General features: G+C 39.6%; 1 protein-coding gene across 6 annotated transcripts in view; it reads left to right on the forward strand.

The window, feature by feature from the left end:
• The window catches only part of LOC130273722 (cadherin-6-like), a 445459-nt gene that overhangs the window by 293291 nt on the left and 136969 nt on the right, over positions 1-15199 (forward strand). For all 6 annotated transcript variants that reach the window (XM_056520967.1, XM_056520970.1, XM_056520971.1 and 3 more), the window contains one exon: positions 11809-12103. In XM_056520967.1, coding sequence (XP_056376942.1) covers positions 11809-12103 — 295 coding nt within the window. The remainder of the gene's footprint in view (positions 1-11808; positions 12104-15199) is intronic.

A 15199-nucleotide genomic window follows, 5' to 3' on the forward strand; every position in this document is an offset into this window, starting at 1 on the left:
GGCTTCAGATGATGTCACACCTGCTGGGTGACGCCCTTCCCAGTCTGTGAATCTGACTGAGACTGGGCAGAGAATACAGAGCAATATCATGGTGGAAAACTGAAAAAAAAATTAAAATAAAATAAAGGCAGGGGGTGGTTTATCATGATGGGGCAGTGAACTGGGAGAATTATAACAATTAACAAGATCATGAGAGGTACTCTTTAAGGACAAAAATTGTTGCATGTAGGAATAGGGAGAAAAATTGGGATGAGATCCGGCGCCTCCTCCGATATAAGTACTGAAATGAAGATGTAACAAAACTGCCTATATTTAAAAAAGGCAGTTTTATTGGAGGGTGCACCCTCCAATAAAACAGCCTTTTTTAAATATAAGCAGTTTTGTTACATCTTCATTTCAGTACTTATTATATCGGAGGAGGCGCCGGATCTCATCCCAATTTTTCTCCCTATTCCTACACGTTAGAACCGGACTTGCCAGTCACGGTTAGGGATGCAGAGGCAGCCACCTACCTAACGCCGCCGTACGCTTGGATCTCGGACCAGGGATACCAACGGCTTCTTGCTATCTGAAGGCTTACAAAGGTGTTGTGCCCGCAGCACAACTAACCACGGTAAGGTGCATCTAACTCGCACGTACCCGCTTTTACTTCAAACGGTATCACACCAGGAGCGCGCCTCTCCTTTTTCCTTTTATTTTCAAAAATTGTTGCATGCCACAGCCACATAAAATTGTAATGCAATACACATAATGTAAAAAACACTTTTCCATATTCTTTATATACTTAACTTAATGGAGACTGCACATTATCTGTTGTTAAAGTCACTTTAATAACGTTTAGCAATAAACCTAGGTAATAAAAGGAAAGGAGAAAGTGAAAATAAGTGAAAAAAAATCATTTGAAGAAAGAAGCAATGACAGGCACTTTCCCAGCAGGTTGTGGAGCTAGCAAGCACATGGAAAGTCAAATGTTCTGTACTGCCCTTATCTTTTAAGTGCATCAGTAAACAGTGGCTGTAAGCATTTAGGGCAAGCAATTGTCTTAATGGTTATTTCAGAACTAATTACCTCAATACATTTTTTTCTTAATGTGAAGGGTGGCCTTTAAGAAAGCAATACACCTGTACTACAAGCTGAGCATTTTGTTTCTTCTGATGCAGATCAATATCAATGCACATTATAAAACAAATCAATCTTAAGCTGAGATGTATACAAATCAATACATCTCTTGAGTTCACTCCTTGCAGTGGGTATCTGGACTGCATGACAAACAAGAATATTTGTTTACCTTGCAAAGCCCACTCTTAATGTACCATGTGAGAGTTGAACAGTGCTTCATGCATTGTATTGCTACCTACATACAGTATCAGCTTCCACAAGTTAACGTCATCCCAGTCTGTGGGTTTTTGTTGAAGCCAAATTACATTTAAGTAACAATGGCTGATTTTTATCAGTAAGACCTCACTGGAATATAGGATACTGGTTATGTCATGCAACACAGCGATAATAGCAGAGTTCTCTGACCTCTTTATACCATTTTTGAAGCTGAAATCTTTTAACTGTATATAGTTACAGATTATTGAACCAAAAAACAACCACAGAACCATGTTACATAATAAGTAGAAATGACAAACCTTTTGAGTCAAATTTCCTTTTAAAATAAAGATATATCAATCATAATAATAATAATTATTATATATCTCATAGAAACTTGTAGTTCTGTAATATAATGGAATCAATGAATTACTCATAAAGTAGATAATATAGATAATAGACTGCAAGGAATCGATCTGTGCACATAGTATGTAAAGAAAAAAAACGGACTTATTTTTTTCATCCTCATTAATGAGTGACATCCCACTTATTTACCTGGCTTAAAAAATATGGTTTTTTTTCTTTTTTTTCTTTACATATTGTGTGCACAGACATCCACTATCCACATCCCCATAGACATACAATTTTTCATTATTTTACAGCGGCATTTTTACAAATGAAATACACCTGAAAAAACACTGTGAACCTAGCCTTACACTTACGTTATACCTCAGTGTATGCTGATAGGGCATTGTAATGTACAAAACAGTTATGCTGGTCATCTCACAGTACCCCATACACAGATTTGAGCAATGAGCATAAACAACTTGTCATATATTGCAGCTGAAGCACAGGTACTGGGACACTGCACGCATGACTGCAGACATGGACAGATAGTTAACAGGGAGATAAAAAAAAAAAATGATACCTATCTCTTAGTTGATGGCTTTTTGTAAAATTTTAAGATTATGTTTTTCTTTTAAGCTCAAGAGTCATAGAGGCCGGGCTGAGCTAGAGCATGCACAGCTCCTCCCTCCATAACTCCTCCATGCCCTGCATGATTGAAGGACAGGGTTTGACTTTCAGCAGTAAGCCATGTTTATCAATCATGAAGGACAGGGCGGGGTGAAGGGGGAGGAGCCAAGCAGGTTACAGCCCAGCCTCTATGACTCTTAAGCTTACAAAAAACCATCATTTTAAAATGCTGCAAACAGCCATCAGCTAAGAAAAAGGTATGAATTGTTTTATCGTCTATCAGCTATCTGCCCATGTCTGCAGCTCTGAGCGTGATAGAGCTGACAGATTCCCGTTAAACTAACTGCTTCCTGCTAGGGCTAGAAAATAATCAATAACATTTTACTCACCTCACCTGCTCCAGTACTGAGTCTCTGATCTACCCCACTTAATCTACTTACTTGATGACACTGTCCTACGTCTCCTGATGACATTTCTGTACACACTTCCACTGTGTGAACCCGACCTAAGATAGCCAAACATGGTTTTCCCCTTATACTCTGTGATGACTTTTCTCTATTGAAGTGGCCATAAACTACAAGATCTTTCCTACTATTGCAAAATGTTGCTAGTAGACATTGTCACCCATTCATTTCCTTGTACAATAGCTGACTAAATGCTAAGATTGTAGCTTAAGCAGTAAGGGCCAAGAAATCTGTTGTGACTAATGGAACAAATTTCTATCTGTCACATCCAATCATTTTAGTAACACAGACTCACCGGGGAATAGTGGAGAATTTGAAATTTCATGCATCCGAGCATGCCTTTGTATCAGTAATAATTTACTGGCTAAATGTTGTTATGAACAACACTTTGTACATTTTGGTACAGCTTATATACCTCCATATGTGGCTTTCAGGTGGTGTTTTTTCCCCCACTGCTTTCAGTAAAGGAAAATTGCATCATAAAAGTAACCCATGGAAGGAATTCTTGGATGATTTACAGAAAGCACAATCATTGATACAGATGTGCAGGTTTGCAGGGTGGCAGTAGTGTGGCAGAGCCCTGTGTGTTACCTGAGATATGTCTGTACACAAAAGAAACAGATGTTCACACCACAACTGGTATATAGAAACTCTCGCTTTGCAGCTGTGTGCACACATCACCCATTGACTTTTTTTTTCTTCTTCAAAATGTCAATTACTGTGCTTTTCACTAACATGGAAAATAGAAAAGTTATATCAAAGAATAATGAACAAACCTATTATACTGTTTGTTTGTTTGTGTGCTGCAAGCCTGACCAAGCCTTGGCCCATGCTACTGTCTTTGGACCTTTGCATTTTGAGTGAGTTGGCATTTCTGTTTTCTATTATAACAAAAATACACTTGGAAACACTGAGTGTGTTGGCATCCACTTGACAAAAAATGCTCAATATGGCTAAATGTAACATTATGCATCTGGGTACTAATACCCTGCATACATCATATATCCTAGGGGGAGTAAAGCTGGAAGAGTCACTGGTAGAAAAGGATCTGGGTGTACTAGATCATAGACTACAGAACAGCATGCAATGTCAAGCAGCGCTGCTAAGGCCAGCGGGATATTGTCATGTGTCAAAAGAGGCATGGACTCTCGGGACAGGGATATAATACTACATTTATAACATAATTGTTGAGGCCTCTCCTAGAATATGCGGTTCAGTTTTGAACATCAGTTCATAAAAAGGACATTCTGGAGCTGGAAAGGGTACAGAGACGCATAACTAATAAGAGTCATGGAACATGAGGAAAGATTGAAATAATTACATTTGTTTAGTTTAGTTTAGTTATATGATCAACTTATTTAAGTATATAAATGGCCCATTCCTGTTCCAGGTAAAACCTCCTTAAATGGGGCACTCCCTCCATCTGGAGGGAAAAAAATGGTTAAGTCTCCAGAAGAGACAAGATTTATTTGCCATAAGAACTGTAAATATATGGAATAGTCTGCCTCAGGAACTACTCACAGCAGGAACAGTTTTGGGCTTCAAAAAGGGTTAAAAGGGTATTCCAGGATTTTTTTTTGACTATGCTACAGGGGCTGTAAAGTTAGTGTAGTTCATAATATAGTGTCTGTACCTATGTGAGACGGTGGTCTCCCAATTTTTCTGTGATTATAACCCTAAAATAAATTTTTAACAGCATACAAAATTACTCATGTCTCGGGATTTCCCAGATTGCAGTGCGTCACTAGTAAGGTGATCTGAGGGAGCCTGTCCTGCTTTAATGGGTGGAGCGACCGCTGGGTGGGAGAGAGTTCATTTTGCAACAGCTGTAGGCACCCTGATTAGAAAACACTGGTGTATTTCATTGAAGGGTTCACAGATGTGTATCAATGGGTGGGGTGGCTGATGTGTGGGATGAAAGAAAGTGACCTCATACTTGCAAACTATGGAACTATGGGATGTGTAGTTTACAGAACGAAATTCAACAGGACATACCCAGTTCTCGCAGGTACGTACTACTAAAATAGCCTTATGGTGGATTTCATTTAAATACATTCCTAGAGCAAAATTACATTAATGCGTATGGAGAAATTTAGAATCATATCCCCTCCCCTTCATCCACCCATACCTTATCCCTTTATCTATCTTCTCCCCTCCTTGAATGAACTTGATGGATATGAGTGTTTTTTCAATTGTATTATGTAAATATGCAACACTGTATAATGCCAGATGCATGAAAAAAGGTTGCTATTTTGGCATACATTGGGCCCAATATATCCTGTAGACTGTCTGTGTATATGTTGGGTGTATATAGCTATTTCATAGCCAGTTTCAAGTTGTCTAGTACTTGCCATTATCACTTGCCAACCTTACGCAGGTCATTACCGTCCATTTACATGATTATTATGAATTGATTACAAGGACGAGGAATTCTATACACATGAAGCTGCAGTTAGTAATCCTGCACACAATCTAATGAAGATTGCGCCTTCTTCTCGTTACATTTATCAAAAACATAAACATTCACTGGTTAATTAAAATATTATTAATATGCACCGAGTCATCGGAGTAAAATATTATGTAGACCCTCTGCGCTTTTTGTATCAGGGATTCAGCATAAGATTGGAAAGTGCTGATGTGAGACGGAGAAACAGACATATTTTATCTAAAATCCCATCACTACCGTCCATATATTGATTGTCTCTTTCTTTTAGACTATTTGAAATGATTGTTTCTGCTATTGTTGCAAAAATAAAGGAAGAAAGTCAGGGAGAGTCTTACAGTTTTTTTTTTTTGCGCAGACACAGTAAATTGATAATGCACATTTAGAGAGAGATTGAATAGGGGGGAAGTAGGTGATATTGCGTACATAGATTTTGTGACAGGGATTGTGACCTCTGGTAGTTTATTATTGAGAAAACAAAGAACATCTGCTGCAGTGGTCAATGTAAAGGAGAAAATTAAAGGGAGCTATTTAGAGTGTTGTTTAACCCTTGTAGAACTGATCGATGTCCTTGGCAAATCGATAAGCTGCAAAAACTAAATAAATAACCTGATGGTGAAAATTAACTGAATTCTGTCTGGGCTTGCACACCAAGGTTTCTTCTCCAATGAGACACTATTGTCAAAACTCATTTTAAACTGTCCCATTGTAACAATATAAAACCCTGCTATTTGGTCTTAAAGGGTTTTTGCCATAAAGCAAAGATGGTACAATCAAATGTGTACCACAATAATATATGTAAAGGAGGATACATGTGCTGCTTTTAGGCAAAATGACCTACCTTACTGTACTGTTCTTACCCCCATAGATCTGATCACTTCATAGTTTTACACACTTTACCACAATACCCTTTGCTTGCATACCCTTTGCTTGCATACACAGTAAAAACGAACAAGCAGTATGCAGCTGAATTGAGTGTGTGTGTGTGTGTGTGAGAGAGAGTGTGTGTGTCTTAGTGGATGCCCTAGTACGGTTGTAACCAAAAGCAACAGGACAAAACAATGCAGGCACATGGGGGATTAGTGAATATATATATATATATATATATATATATATATATGCAAATCATAAAATGTTGCAGTATCTTGTAATACCTTTTTTATTGGACTAACAGCATTTTGTAGAGACAAGCTTTCGGGATTCCTCCCTTTATCAAGTCCAAAGCAAATCTAAGCTCACAAGTAGAAGACACAGGTTACATCTCACAAATATGCAGGGGTTAAGACAATAGATGTGGAGAATTCACACTAAGATCGTCCATAAATTGTCCTGCTATAGGAACATAGACCAAATACATAAGGATGAGAAAAAGGGGGAGGGGCGGAGCAGGGGAGAGACTGGGAATTAAGCAGGACATAGTGAGATGTTAAAGAGAACACAGTGCAGGTTATAAGAGAATCCAGTACAGCACAGGTTATAAGAAATTTTGATAATGAGATAAGAAGCTCAAGTCCACATTAAGTCCCCTGTTTTTCGAGTAAAAAAACTGAATGCTGAAGGTTGCCGGACGAGGAAGAAAAATCCATGTGATTTTCAGGCCGCACGCTGCAGTTTCAGAGAACCGAGGATGCCGTGGGTTAAATTATAATTCTTTTTTTCACATAGACAACACCTTTTGAGTTAGGCCGCTCTCTTTTTCAAGTCCTTTCCATACATAAAATGCTTTATACATAAAAAATTTGAAAAAACCTGGGAGTTTTGCAGGACGCACTTGAAGCATCACATCCTGGCCAATCAAAACATAGTATAGATGTGTATAGAAAATGCAATTAAAAAGGCAAATTGCCTCATCCTTGAGGATCCATTTAGGTCCCTGGAGAAAGAACTACAGGACCTTCTGACCAAAGCAGTACAGAACAATATACTGACAAGTAAGGAGAAAAAAATTTCTAACGATTTCCAATATCTGCCCCATATTGCTACCATTACAAGTTCGTCCAATAATTGCAGGTGCAAATAGCCTATTATCTAACATGTCTCAATATTTAGATTTAATACTACAGCAATATGTACAAAATCTTGACAGTTACTTAAAAAACCCAGATCAGTTAATCACTATTTTAAGGTCCATAACCTGGCAGTCTGAATACTTCTTCCTCACATTAGACGTAGCAGCTTTATACAGCAACATTCAACACTCCATTGGTCTGGAATGCATTGATAAAATATTGCAACAATATACAGACATCCCCGAAATACAAAAAACATTTCTTCTTCAGAATTTCTTCAGATATGATGAGTGCACATACCATCAGACCCGTAGGACTGCCATGGGGACAAAAGTAGCCCCATCCTATGCCAATTTAGTTATGGGCGAATTTGAAGACAAATTCATAAGGTCCCAGCTATTATTTTCTAATCACGTTAAAATCTATAAACGTTATATTGATGACCTTTCCATTCTATGGGAAGGCCCCACTAGCCTAATTGAGGAGTTTGTCCAAAATATAAACCAAAACGACTGGGGCCTAAGCCCTACTGCCAATTGGGCCACAGATAAGATAGAGTTTTTAGATCTCGAGATTACACACTAAGCAGAGGAGATCATCACATCTACTTATTTTAAAAGTGTAACTCTCAACACCAAAAGGAATTTCCCTATCAGTAGCATCAGAAGCCCTGTTTTTGAAAATCAGCCTCCTGGAACTTATGCTTATACATATTTTCCACTTGAAATAAACAAAAAATAGGAGCCTTTTTACTTAATTTATAAAGTTTCATGTACCTTATGCCTCATGATAATTTTTTTTATGCTATAACAATTCCTTCTGATTCCGAGAATGTTTTTTCGTGACATATTCTACTTTAACTCAGTGGTAAAATTTTATGGTAACTTACATCCTTGGTGAAAAATACCCAAATTTGATGAAAAAAACGAAAATTTAGCATTTTTCTAACTTTGAAGCTCTCTGCTTGTAAGGAAAATGGATATTCAAAATATTTTTTTTTTGGTTCACATATACAATATGTCTACTATATGTTTGCATCATGAAATTTATGAGTTTTTACTTTTGGAAGACACCAGAGGGCTTTAAAGTTCAGCAGCAATTTAGAAATTTTTCACAAAATTTTCAAACTCACTATTTTTCAGGGACCAGTTCAGTTTTGAAGTGGATTTGAAGGGTCTTCATATTAGAAATACCCCATAAAAGGCCAATTATAAAAACTACACCCCCCAAAGTATTCAAAATGACATTCAGTAAGTGTATTAACCCTTTAGGTGTTTCACAGGAATAGCAGCAAAGTGAAGGAGAAAATTCAAAATCTTCATTTTTTACACTCGCATGTTCTTGTAGACCCAATTTTTTAATTTTTGAAAGGGGTAAAAAGGAGAAAATTTTTACTTGTATTTGAAACCTAATTTCTCTTGAGTAAGCACATACCTCATATGTCTATGTAAATTGTTCATTGTTTGGCGGGCGCAGTAGAGGGCTCAGAAGGGAAGGAGCGACAAATTGTTTTTGGGGGGCATGTCACATTTAGGAAGCCCCTATGGTGCCAGGACAGCAAAAAAAAAAACACATGGCATACCATTTTGGAAACTAGACCCCTCGGGGAACGTAACAAGGGGTAAAGTGAACCTTAATACCCCACAGGTGATTCACGACTTTTGCATATGTAAAAAAAAAAAAAAATTTTACCTAAAATGCTTGGTTTCCCAAAAATTTTACATTTTTAAAAAGGGTAAAAGCAGAAAATACCACCCAAAATTTGAAGCCCAATTTCTCCCGATTCAGAAAACACCCCATATGGGGGTGAAAAGTGCTCTGCTGGCGCACTACAGGTCTCAGAAGAGAAGGAGTCACATTTGGCTTTTTGAAAGCAAATTTTGCTCTGGGGGCATGCCGAATTTAGGAGCCCCTATGGTGCCAGGACAGCAAAATAACCCCCACATGGCATACCATTTTGGAAACTAGACCCCTCGGTGAACGTAACAAGGGGTAATTTGAACCTTTATACCCCACAGGTGTTTCACGACTTTTGCATATGTAAAAAAAAAAAAATAATTTTACATTTTTAAAAAGGGTAATAGCAGAAAATACCCCCCAAAATTTGGAACACAATTTCTCCCGAGTACGGCGATACCCCATATGTGACCCTAAACTGTTGCCTTGAAATACGACAGGGCTCCTAAGTGAGAGCGCCATGTGCATTTGAGGCCTAAATTAGGGACTTGCATAGGGGTGGACATAGGGGTATTCTATGCCAGTGATTCCCAAACAGGGTGCCTTCAGCTGTTGTAAAACTCCCAGCATGCCTAGACAGTCAGTGGCTATCTGGCAATACTGGGAGTAGTTGTTTTGCAACAGCTGGAGGCTCCGTTTTGGAAACAGTGGCGTACCAGACGTTTTTCATTTTTATTGGGGAGGGGGGGCTGTGTAGGGGTATGTGTATATGTAGTGTTTTTTACTTTTTATTTTTTGTTAGTGTAGTGTAGTGTTTTTAGGGTACAATCGCACGGGTGGGGGTTCACAGTAGTTTCTCGCTGGCAGTTTGAGCTGCGACAGAAAATTTGCCGCAGCTCAAACTTGCAGCCGGATACTTACTGTAAACCTCCGCCCATGTGAGTGTACCCTGTACATTCACATTGGGGGGGAGAAACATCCAGCTGTTGCAAAACTACAACTCCCAGCATGTACGGTCTATAAGTGCATGCTGGGAGTTGTAGTTTTGCAACAGCTGGAGGCACACTGGTTGTGAAACACCGAGTTTGGTAACAAACTCAGTGTTTTGCAACCAGTGTGCCTTCAGCTGTTGCAAAAGCTACAACCCCCAGCATGTACGTACAGCGGAAGGGCATGCTGGGTCTTGTAGTTATGCAACAGCTGGAGGCATACTACTTTGGCTGGGGATTGTAGTTATGCAACAGCTGGAGACACACTGGTTTGCTACTTAACTCAGTGTGCCTTCAGCTGTTGCAAAACTACAACTCTCAGCAGTCACCGACAGCCAACGGGCATGCTGGGAGTTGTAGTTATGCAATCAGCAGATGCACCACTACAACTCCCAGCATGCACTTTAGCTGATTGTGCAAGCTGGGAGTTGTAGTTATACAACAGCTGAAGGTACACTTTTGCATAGAAAAAATGTGCCTCCAGCTGTTGCAAAACTATAAGTCCCAACATGCCCATAAGGGAATGCTGGGAGTTGTGGTGGTCTGCCTACTGCTGTTGCATAACTACAGCTCCCAGCATGCCCTTTTTGCATGTCTGTCACTCACCTCCTGCTGCTGCTCCGGGACACAGGTCAGTCGCTCGCCGCCGCCACCGCTGCTCCTGGGGCCCCGATCCCAACATTGACGCCGGGGATCGGGGTCCCCAGCTCCCGGGGTCTTCTTCCCGCACCCGCTCACGTCCTCCGGAAGAGCGGCGGAGCGGGTTGCGAGAGTGACACCCGCAGCAGGAGCGCTGATTGGTCGGCAGGTATACCGGCCGACGAATCAGGGCGATTGTGAGGTGGCACCATTGCCACCTCACCCCTGCTGGCTATGGCTGTTCACTGGAGACCCGATTGACCCGGAATCGCCGCAGATCGCTGGACTGAATTGTCCAGCGATCTGCGGCCATCGCTGACATGGGGGGGCATAATGACCCCCCTGGGCGATATGCCGCGATGCCTGCTGAACGATTTCAGCAGGCATCGGGCACCGGCTCCCCTCCGGCTAGCTGCGGGGAGCCGGGAATGGACAGGATGTACTCCTACGTCCTCGGTCCTTAAAGACTCGGAAACAGGGGCGTAGGAGTACGTCCATTGTCCTTAAGGGGTTAAGGAGACATAACTCTTAACATTTTCCCTCCACTGACCCATATGAGTACTTGTTTTTTGCGTTACGAATTGTACTTTTTAGTGACATCTTTCATTTTATTTCACCATAAAATTTACGGTGCAACAAAAAAAATATCATTATTTGTGGCAAACAATTGGCATAGCATTGATCAGTGTTATCTGCAATCAATTTGTATAGTCTGCCAGAAGACAGACCATACAGATAGATCCCGGAAGAATGGAAAAAGGAGGTAAGGAGATGAGCTGTCATCTCTACCCACTTCTATTGGCAACCAATGTGTAAATGTACTGTAAGTGGACAAAATAGTTTTTCCCCTGGGAAATCAGCATTATTGCTATGTATTGAATTGAATAGAGCTTTATCATTTTAAGTGAACAATTCTTTCTTTACTTCTAGCATTCACCAAGTTTATGGTGCATCTTACAGGGGTTAGAAAGCTTGTCATTTATCTGATTGGGGACACAAGAGCTGCCTTGTGTGTATGTAAGACTAAACATGATAAATAGAATTAAATTGTAATTGTGCTCCCGGCAATGCATCATTGAAGAGATCCTTTGATTTTAAAGTCTGTGCCAAAGAGGACATTTCCTGAGGATTTCGTCATTTTGTACATCTCTTTTATTATTTCTAAGTTTATGAATTTCATATATTTTATATTCTCTGCATAAAATGAAAACAATTATAGACAGACATTCCATTGTAGTAAAATTACAGTACAGTACACAATAACCCTGAATACTAATAATGTGTGTCTTATATTGCAGCTTCACTCAGACCAGGATATTGGAAATGGATCAGTGAAATATATTCTCTCTGGAGATGGAGCTGGAGATGTATTTGTGATCGATGAAAACACTGGCGACATCCAAGCAACAAAACGTCTGGACAGGGAAGAAAAGTCGTCATATATGTTACGTGCCCAGGCTGTAAGCAGGAAATCAGGAAGACCTGTTGAGCCTGAATCTGAGTTTCTCATCAAGATCCATGACATTAATGACAATGAGCCAAAATTTACCAAGGATGTTTACACTGCCACTGTGCCAGAAATGTCAGAAGTGGGTAAGTCCAGCCTCTGTTCTTCAATTCATACAAGCAAACATTTGATAATTGTTTCACCATAGTATCTAGATATTTTTTCCCCTGTTGATTTTAGAACTGTGGTTTGACAAGTGGCAGTGATGAACCAGTGGAGGAACTTCTCTTCTTGATTTGTGTTATATACAACAAATTTCCATTATGTCTTATTTGTTCCTTTTTTTTGCCTTTTTTCTGTTGAGGCAGTACCCTGACCGATCACAATCTTATTGGACTTGCTTTACATCTTTTGCACTCTCATAAAAAAAAAAATGTTTTCAGTCCTCTAGACCCGGTGGTGTCACTACTATTATTTTAACCTTCCCACCGAGCATGCATGTGTGGCACCCCCTTTACACATTAGTGAGGACCCCCGAGGTCATGGCACTTTGCTCAGTGAGGTGGACCGATGCTGTCCTTGCACCGGTCCATATACTGGACATCTCCGATCACAGTCCAGTCCTGGGATGAGAGAGGAGTTGTTACTGTGACTGGGTTGGGGTACTATATGCCTATGTATGTTTGTCTACGAATGGTGGTGGGCTTTGGATAATCCACAGACAGTAATTACATTACATTATAATTTTAGTCCACTTTGATTATTTTTCTTGTCTGTGGCCCCATTATCTACTACTTAATATTATATTTGGCCGGTTGCTTTAGTGACTTGGGATCTGTATGGTTTTATAGTGTTTCCAATTGATAAACTGATACTATACCAGGACTATGCATTATGCACTCCTTTGCCTGCTTTTGCTAGACAGATACTACCTGCATTCATATTCTTTGCCCTCAGTGAATATGGCTGCTGATAACTCTGAATATGCAGTGCGCATGCGATCCAACGCCGGACCAAATGACCACCCGCGTCAGCGGGCTGGGTCATGTGGGCCTGTGTGTCAGACCGCTGGGCCGTTCATGAATGGTCACAGATACTTTCTAGTGTATACTACACTGCATACGATATGACTGCTTATACTTTCCTCCTACTGGTAAGTCCTGCCCTAGCTCCTCCTGGTTCGTTTTGATTATGCACATGTGTTTCATTGTACTAACTTTGCATGACTGACATGTCTTTTAATGCACTTGTCACTTTTGTATTTTTATATTATCACTGTCATATATCTATCTTGCATATGGATATCTATGAATGTCCTCTGATCATGACTTTTTATTCTGTACTTGCACTTTGCACTATTGATCAGAACATGTTTGTGCCCTGTTTAAAACTTAAGTGTAAAATTGTAAAAAGTGTAAAATTCCCCGGGTTCATTTAAAAAAAAAGTTTACTGTCAGTTTCTGGCACCGATTTTGGGTGCTATCACTAAATACTTGGTCCAAAGAGAGAACCATCTGATTGAAGGTGACCAAATTTGTATAATGGCACGTGCCATATTAATAAAACATACTCAATTGAAACCAGTTTGTCAAAGAATAAGAGAGCACAAGGCAGAAACAGTAAATCCGCCCCTATATCTCGCGTGGTCAAAAGAAATATCTAGAAATTAAAAGGTTAGAAAGTTGGAGTTATACAACAATTTATTTTTTATGCATTTTGTATATTTGTACCGTAAAGGCCTTTCCAGTAACTCCCTAGCGGGAAAAGATCTCTTGTGATTTGGGGGGAGTTTTACTTACAAGGCTTTCTTTTTCAAATTCCAAAGTTGCTGTGTAGTTCTCTTGTAACCCACAGGACCTCTCTCAGTAGGATTTTTGTGTCAAGATTTATTCTTATCACTCAGCTTAGAGTGAAAAATTCCCAAATGGTCTGAAGTCTCCTGGTATAGTCTTCTGTTATATTGGTTGATAAACTCTAGTAACATAATATATTTCCATATACTGTTGGTATGTGTATGATTTAGTGCATAGAACAAATAGATCTGGCTATACATTATCAAAAATGCCTTAACCCCTTAAGGACTGAGCCCCTTAAGGACTGAGCCCTTAAATAGGCACTGTCAGATATAAAAACTTTTGATATGTTGTAAAGCATGCAACCAATAGGTTTTGCAATTTCTTTCATTAGAAAATTTGCAGTATTTCATACTGAAAAAGCCAGTCAAAGAACTGCCCCCCCCCCTGCCTCCTGGAATGCATTCAGTGTTTTTGTCTACACTGCTTCGTCCTGGATTCCAGGACGTTTTGGAGGGGGGAGGGGCTGTACACACTGCAGACTCATGTGAAGAGAAGGGGAGGGGGAGGGGCAGGAAGACTGCTGCCGGCTCTCACACAGCAGACATCAGTGAGAGAGGCAGAAAAATGCATTGCAGACGAAAAAGTAAGTGTCCCTGCATGTATGTGTGTGTGGATATATATATATATATATATGTGTGTGTGTATATCAGTGTGTCTATCTAATGTGTATGTGTAAGAATATATGAAGCCTGTGTGTAATAAAGGGGGACTACAATCATATCCTCCATCTGTTTCAAAACTAAAACTGTAGTTTTGCAACAGCTGGAGGCACCCTGGTTGGGAAGTACTGGACTGAGGAGAGGGAGGAGGAGGAGGGGGAGTGGTTATCACAATGAGGGACCCGCCCCCTGCTTCCGATGGACAAAATTAAGTTATTTCAGAAATAAAGCTAACTCTGAGAGAAATGTAGGTCACAGACACATAAAAAAGTACATGTACATGATCAGGATGAGATACTGAGCAACATCTAACAGTTTTAGTTTTTTGATCTGACGGGTACGCTTTAAGGACTGAGCTCTTTTTCGCAATTGTGACCACTGTCACTTAATGCATTAATAACTCTAAGATCTTTTACCGATTATTCTGATTCTGACATAGTTTTTTCGTGACATATTCTACTTTATGTTGGTGGTAAATTTTCGTCAATACTTGCAACATTTCTTGGTGAAAAATCCCCAAATTTCATGAAAATTTTGCATTTTTCTAACTTTGTAACTCTCTGCTTGTAAGGAAAATGGATATTCCAAATACATTTTATTTTTATTCACAAATACAATCTGTCTACTTTATGTTGGCATCATAAAATGGACATATTTTAACTTTTTGAAAAATTAAAGGGCTTCAAAGTAGAGCAGCAATTTTCAAAATTTTCATGAAAATTGCAAA

This window comes from Hyla sarda, chromosome 5, assembly GCF_029499605.1.
Source record: "Hyla sarda isolate aHylSar1 chromosome 5, aHylSar1.hap1, whole genome shotgun sequence".
Lineage (NCBI taxonomy): Eukaryota > Metazoa > Chordata > Amphibia > Anura > Hylidae > Hyla > Hyla sarda.